General features: G+C 41.9%; 1 protein-coding gene and 1 non-coding gene across 4 annotated transcripts; both read left to right on the top strand.

Annotated features, from left to right (window-relative positions):
- On the top strand, positions 1-4,815 carry LOC118287004 (matrix-remodeling-associated protein 7). 3 transcript variants are annotated; one of them, XM_035611691.2, is made up of 5 exons: positions 1-490; positions 1,757-2,006; positions 2,113-2,200; positions 2,930-2,988; positions 4,221-4,815. In XM_035611691.2, the coding sequence occupies exons 1-4, from the start codon at positions 176-178 to the stop codon at positions 2,952-2,954; spliced, it is 678 nt and encodes a 225-aa protein (XP_035467584.2). In that variant the 5' UTR covers positions 1-175; the 3' UTR covers positions 2,955-2,988; positions 4,221-4,815. The 3 variants fall into 3 exon arrangements, with proteins under 3 accessions (XP_035467584.2, XP_035467585.2, XP_035467583.2); XM_035611692.2 differs by lacking the exon at positions 2,930-2,988 and having other exon boundaries at positions 1,973-2,006; XM_035611690.2 differs by lacking the exon at positions 2,930-2,988.
- Positions 4,816-5,906: 1,091 nt separating this feature from the next.
- On the top strand, positions 5,907-6,020 carry LOC118288151. The gene has a single exon (XR_004785808.2). It is a non-coding gene; the product is annotated as a U5 spliceosomal RNA (small nuclear RNA).
- Positions 6,021-7,078: the final 1,058 nt, after the last annotated feature.

Genomic DNA, 7,078 nt, shown 5'->3' with positions numbered 1-7,078 from the left:
TGTGACGTCCAGCTCGGCCAGGGAGATGTGGCAACCACATCCCTTAAACGCCGCTCGTTAGCGCTGATGTCCGGTGGCGGATTACGTCAGGGATGAGGCGCTGAGTGGCTGAGAGCAGTCGACTCGCTCCCTCTCTCCGTCTCCGCACAGACAGATAGAGAACAGCCCCACAGCCATGGATCTAACTCTGGCGCTGTCTGCCGTCATATTCACGCTGCTCGCCATCGTGGTGGCGACGTCGCTCTTCGGCGGCTCGTCGCCGGTGGCGGACTTCGCACACGCGCGCGGCTATTTCGCGCAGCGCGGATTGGACGAGCCGGGGCCGAAGCAGAACGGCCACGCGCCCGAGGAGAAGGAGGCGGCGGCGACGACGACGACGGCGACGATGATGAAGAAGAAGAGGACGAAGAAGGCGGCGGAGGAGGGCGACTGGTGCGAGATCAGCGGCAGCTCACACGACCACTGGGACGTGGTGAAATCCGTGCTCTCAGTAAGTCCGTCTGCGACCGGACTGTCTCACCTGAGTGTCACGGCTCAGATCACTTCTGACAGGAGCTGCATGTTCGTGTTGCTGCTCCGAGCCGCAACAAGACGGTGTCCGAAGACATAAGTCTGCACTAATCTGCCTGTACCTGCCGCGCAGGTGCTGTTCACAGGTCAAAGGTGCAAGAAGTGCGCAAATCCTTTATTTAGACAAAGACAGTGATATAATGAAGAATGGGGGGGGGGGGGGGGGGGGGGGGGGATAACATGCACTCAAATTTTGAATTCACTAATGGAATTAAGGAGGAGGCAAGAAAATAAAAAAGTGGTATAATATTCTTTTTTATGTGACATTTTACTGAAAACCTGAATGTGCAAACTACATGATAAATTGGATTTGAATACTCTAACACACATTAACATGTGAAGAGGAGGCAAGAGAGGAAACATTTAAATGAAAACCAAACTAACTTGATACAACTGCATGATGACTTGGATTTTCATTGGTATAATGGAAAAAACACCTTAACAAGTAAAGATAATTGCAATAAATTTGGAATTTGCAGCAATGTGTTGTCACAAAAATTCAGACAATATATATTCAATATTGGGTAGAAATCTGCATTTCTATGATGAAATTACTGTAGGAAATATTTGGAGGAAATATTGGGGGGCAGGACATCAACGGCATTCATCTGTCATTACTGTCTTCTGTTGTGTCTTTTCAGCCTTTTCTGGACAACAGCTCATATCAAAAACTTTCATAGGCACTCTGCAATATAGCTGCTAAGTTTGAAGTCGATCGGATGAGTGGTCGAGAAAATGAAAAGCGTAGACAGACAGAGAGACAGAGGTTTCTCTATTTATTGGTCAGAGAAGTAACTCAATTTGAAAAAGGGCACTTTGACACCCAGGAGTGAATGGATAACCGGCAGGATGATCCACCTCCACGTACCCTACTCCTTGGCCTGTTTTTAGTCTGTCTGACATTTAGAGGGTCATCCAGTCTAATAAAGCAGCACAGGGGATAAAGTATGAGTGGTTAACCTTGTGTGACCTGTGTGAAGTGTAGGCCCTGATCAACACCCAGGAGCTTTGATGAATACAGGTTAACACACAGAGTTAAATTGATTTGTTTGGAGCTAAACATCTGTGCGGCTGCTTCCTGTCTGCGAGGAGGCACACACATACACAGAGAGGTACAAAAAAAAAAGCATTATTTTGGGTGAAGACCTGTGTTGCGGTCTCGTCTGACCCCTTTATTCCCCGACAGGAGGAGGCACATCCTCAGCTCCACAACGCAGAGCAGGAAACGGCAGCCGAAAACTCCCGCTCCACCACGTCCAGCCCGTCCGTCCCCTCGCCGGGATCTGGGAATATGAGTTTAGAGGCAGACTCGTCCTCCGAGGCCCCGTCGGGGAAGGGCCGCAGGTCGTTCATCGGGCTCTCTGAGAAGGAGATCCTAAAGTGTGCTTTCTCTTACCCCCAGACTGAGGGAGCCGCAGAGAGCCCGGAGGTCAACGGTGAGCACTTTTACCCACTTTGAAAGAGTTGTGAGTGAGATATTGAGATACAGAGATGTATGTATTTTTTGCGATGTTCTAATCTGTGTTTATTCTGTTTTATCAGATAACGCCTTGAAGTACGTTCCGGGAAAGTCGCGGTCCCACCACTTGCAAATGATGATGTCCAAAGAGGAGCTGGAGGAGGAGCAGAGGTCAGTAAAGGCTGCACGTACATGTGCATCTTTCTGATAAGACAGTCTCTATAAAGGGTTTATAGTCTTTTAATAAGAATAACTCACTAAGCTCTATAAATTATTCAGAAAGACCCCATTCAGCCGTTGGAGACTTTACGCCAAATGAACTGAAGAAATAGTTCAGAAAGACACAAGTGTTGTGCTGGAAACCCAATGGTTGTTACTAATGGATTATAACTAACCTTTAAAGAATGTGTACATTAATAATTACAGATATTAAAAAAAAAAGGTCCTGAAAAGTGTTATCCAAATATGTCACAATATATGAAATTCCAACTTTACTCATGCTTCGAGCATTCCCTAATTCGCTCAATTAGGCTTTGGCAAAATATTATTTACCAAGTATTTATTTAAAAAATCGAATGTCTTTACGAGTGTTCTGCCTCCTGTCCAGTGTGGACGCGTCTCCTTAGTCACCTCTAAACCTTCCCCCAACCCCCCTCCTTCACGCGTGTTTGTGAACAGTTGGTGTTTCTGTTCCATCACCTTCCACATTCACCCCTCGGCTTTAGGCTAGACTGAGTAAGGCCAGATTGAGTCTCTGCCAGGCATTAGCCAGAAAGGATGAGTGACGCGAGACTCAAAGCGCTCGGTGGCTGCTGCTGCTGCTGCCGGTTCAAAAATAATGAGATGTAAAAGGAACAGAAGGAGTAATGCGCCTGCGCGTCCCTGCTCTTATCATTGCAGGATACACTCCAACTGTGACTTTTAACTGTCTTTAAGCCTGAAAAGGGAGCAGATACGTGGTAAAGTATGAGTTCTTCTCACCCGCTTTGTCCCAGGGGAGTCACTTTCGGGCCCTTGTATGAAAACTACTTCCAAGCTGTTTGTTTTTTCAGGCCAATTTGCATCAGGCCCCTCATCAGCTCTTTATCCTCAAGTGGCCATGAAGCGACCGATGTAGCTGTGGGTGCTGCTTCTACCCGACCCCCACTCATCCACCTCCCCGCCCGCCGCCTCGTCATATTCCACATTAGATGTGTGATTCTCAAGTGTCACAGAGCAGGTGTTGATTGGTCATCACCTCCGACAAACAAAGTTGGAGGTGATGTTAATCCTCTCTGCACTATTCAGCAACAAGCAGGAGGTGTTTTTGAATCAACAACTGGGACCTGCTGCTGCTGACCAAGCAGAAGCTGGATGTTGAGGGCGAAATTCCAGTTTGTGCATTGAGGAGAAATGTTAAAACCTCCAATTTAACGTGCCTGCATGAGGAGGTATGATGACAAATTTCAAATACAGAACGGTAGCACTCACTTACGTGCAGCTCTTGTATAAGCTTCCACTGGAAGTCACAGCTCGTTTTGTTTTTCCAGTTCAAAATTATCATTTTTTAGGTCTGAATTGCTTTGAGAAATACTTTAGCTCATTCAATTTTTGGTTGAATGTTGTTTTAGAAGATTGATTTGTGTCTCATATCTATCTATTACATATGATTCACCCATAAAATGTAAATAAAAAATGGACGATGCGTCGCCACTTCCTCCCCAATGTGCAAAAAATTAAGCCCAAATATCGATACGGACGCCTCCATCTTGGTGACATGACAGTTCACCATGTTTTTATAGTTATCAAGTAACAAATTATAAAATATAGATCAAGGTGATAAGAATATAAGTTCCTAAAATGACAAAAAAATTATTAGACGTTCTTTGTTCTCTTTTGTTTTTGTCTGTGTACCATCTCCTAACATGGAGGGGGTGGGGTTTATGACTTATATTGCAACCAGCCACCAGGGGGCGATCCAGATATTTTTGGAGATGTTATGACGTCCATCTCGTCTTTGGATCCAAAATGGAACTTCCGTTTTCCACAAATTTTTATGGATTTGGAAAGATGGCTTATATACATTTATTTGCACTACCTGTTGTGTGTGTTTGTCAGAAAGACTTTTACGTTCTAAACATTGTCAAAGTGATCAACAAATTAGCAGGAATTTTTATTAACCAATATGTCTTTTTGGTATTTGTTTTCCCAGGGTGCAGCGGGAGCAGTTGGCCGCCATCTTCCAGCTGCTGAGTGACAACAAGGAGACGTTCGGCGAAACGTCAGAGGGAGACATGGAGGAGCAGCTCAGACTCTACTCCATCTGAGCCTTCTCCTCTCGGACTCTTTGTGCTCGACCTCGCTCTTCTTTTACCTGTGAGCGCTACTGAAGGACCAGTCCAATAAACCAAATACTCCAATACACCTGATCACAGTATTCAACACCTCTCTACAATCCACTCAACTGATACTCTCATTTGTGGATTAATTATGACATGCTTTTTGTTTTTGTTTTTGTTTTCGTGTACAGTTTTTTTATTTTATTTTATTTTTTCATGTTATTCAAACTGCAGTCCACAGGAAATGAAGACCAAAGGAAACAAAAAAACAGCTGGACCTTTTCCAGCAAGAGTTTATAGCTGACAAAGGACTAAAAGGGAATATTATTATGTCTACTAGTCTAATTATAATAATGTTAATTTAATACAATTTTGTAAAATTCTATGTCATCTTCATTCAATGTTTCACAGGTGTAAATCTCCCTGTATAACGTCCACTCTGTTGTGTAATAAACGACATTATATGTACTATTGCGATTGTGTGTGAGTATCTCTGTATCAGGAAAAGTTCATTAGCCCTGCCCCAATCACTATTGTTTGACAAGTTGTCTTTTCCACCTTGACTTAAGGAAGGAAAGAACATTGACAAAAAAATACACAACAGTGAAATAATAAGACTATATCAAGGAACGGACTCAACTGCATACTTTTATGTTTTGTAACAGTAAAAATGTCTCAGTTTAACCTTTGTAATTAGGTTCTAGACTTCTCTTTTTTGTGATGAGAAAATGGCCGCTACAGTGTGAAGTTGTTGAAAGTTTTGTAAATAAATGAAGACTCGATTTATGATGTTAAAAATATTTATTTAATTTCTATCACGCTTTATAGCATTCTGGACAATCCAATATAAAATAGTTAAAAATAATCTCCATCTCAAATAACTACAGCAATATAAAAACTGCTTGTATGTATGTAATGACATAATATAGTATCACAGGGGCCATTGACTTTTCCTTTTATATATATTTATATACTATTACTTAAGTTACACTCAACGCAGGGCTTTTACTTGTAATGGAAAATATTCATACTTTTTTAAACTAAGTTTTTCCTTGTTTTATTTTTAGTGATAATCATGTGTGGAATCACCACATGGGGGCGTTGTTCAGAATGAGTGTGTGTGTGTGTGTGTGTGTGTGTGTGTGTGTTTGTGTGTGTGTGTGAGGGGGCGGAGACATTGGAACGTTAACACTATTTATCTAAACTCATGGACATTAATACAACAGGAAATAAATCCGACAGTCGAAGCAGCAGCGCCTCTTCATGTCGAGTATATTCCACCGTTACATTTTACGATGCGACAACGAGGCAACTTTACAAAAACGTGCTTCGAGAGAAAACCCATATCCCAGCATGCACTGCGCCGCAACATTGAAGAACTTAAACCGTAAATAAAAGCACGATTTTCGCATCAAAAGTCGTCAGAGTTCACAACAACACGGTATTTTAATGTTATATCACACAAGTCGTACTAATTGTGGTGGAGTGACTTTGTAAACCGGCACCTAAAGTTGTGCCGTCGTCCTTCATATAGCTCGATGTTCCAGATTGAAGTCAGATCACTCTTGTTTCTCTTCAGATCGTATGAATCTTTCGCCTTTTACTAAAGATTTCCGTGGAGAGGAACAATAAGAGTTTTACCCAATTTTTTGATGCCCTGCGCAAGCGGGGCTTCCTTTACCTGTGAAATATAAAAATCAAATATGACTCTAAGAAGTATAAATCACCGTCACCGGGTGCACAACATTACTCTGATGCGGAAGTGCATAAATAATCCTTTGCTCTATATACCCTGGAATATCCAGCAGAGGGCGCCGTCAGTTTCTACAGAAGGCACTAACGGCGGTAAAAATTTTCTGGAGGAGTTTAATAAGTCAATAAGTCTTCTTCAATACAGCAATAGCAATGATGTTCATTTAGAAAAATGATGGTCCAACTAAGGGTCAAATAGACGATAGAGCACAGTATATATTGGAGGAATATTTAAATGATTGACAGCTAGTACCGTCCAATAGGTGTATGGTAGATTGATATTATAGACATATAGATAGAAAGATTTGTTATTTAACACCTGGTGCAGTAGTTTGAGTTGTATTTGGTGAGTCCTTGATTTTGAATCATGGCTTTTGTAAAGTTTTCAGCGAGGAGCTGAACATTTTTTAGAAAAAGTTGAATTTTGTGATTTTTCAGCTCATAATTAATAAAATAAACAACTGCAGTGTGAAATTGTTCTCTTTGGCCTGTGACACGTTTTAAACCTGTTTTCAGTGTCGAGTGTGATGTGGCTCTTTACATTTGAATGTTTACATCTGTATCTCAGATTGTGATTCAGATCGTTAACAGAAAAAAACAGTAGAAGAAGAAATGGAATCTTTAAGATTAAAGCCAACTTCAAAGGGATGCATCCATCATCAGCTCTCATGTGTATGTAGGACTACAGCTCTCCAGTAAAATCATTTATAGTCAAACCAGTGACTAACAACGTATCTAGGTTACTTAAATCCTGATACTATTAGAACATTCTACACCACGCCCAGAAGAAAGTAAAAACAGTAAGGAGGAAAAAGGTTCAGATGAGCCACATGACGGACTTTTGATGAGCTTTGTTCATGAAACTCTATTTGAATGCAACTGATGAATTTCAGCCTGAACTTGAATGCTGAAAACCTGAAAGCTAAACAGGACTCTCTCAGTCAAATGATGGCATAGAAGTTTTGTGTGAACAGGGACA

The sequence above is a fragment of the Scophthalmus maximus genome, chromosome 16, assembly GCF_022379125.1.
Source record: "Scophthalmus maximus strain ysfricsl-2021 chromosome 16, ASM2237912v1, whole genome shotgun sequence".
NCBI lineage: Eukaryota > Metazoa > Chordata > Actinopteri > Pleuronectiformes > Scophthalmidae > Scophthalmus > Scophthalmus maximus.
The sequence above is the reverse complement of the archived record's forward strand: the minus strand, read 5'-3'. Positions and strand labels throughout refer to the sequence as shown.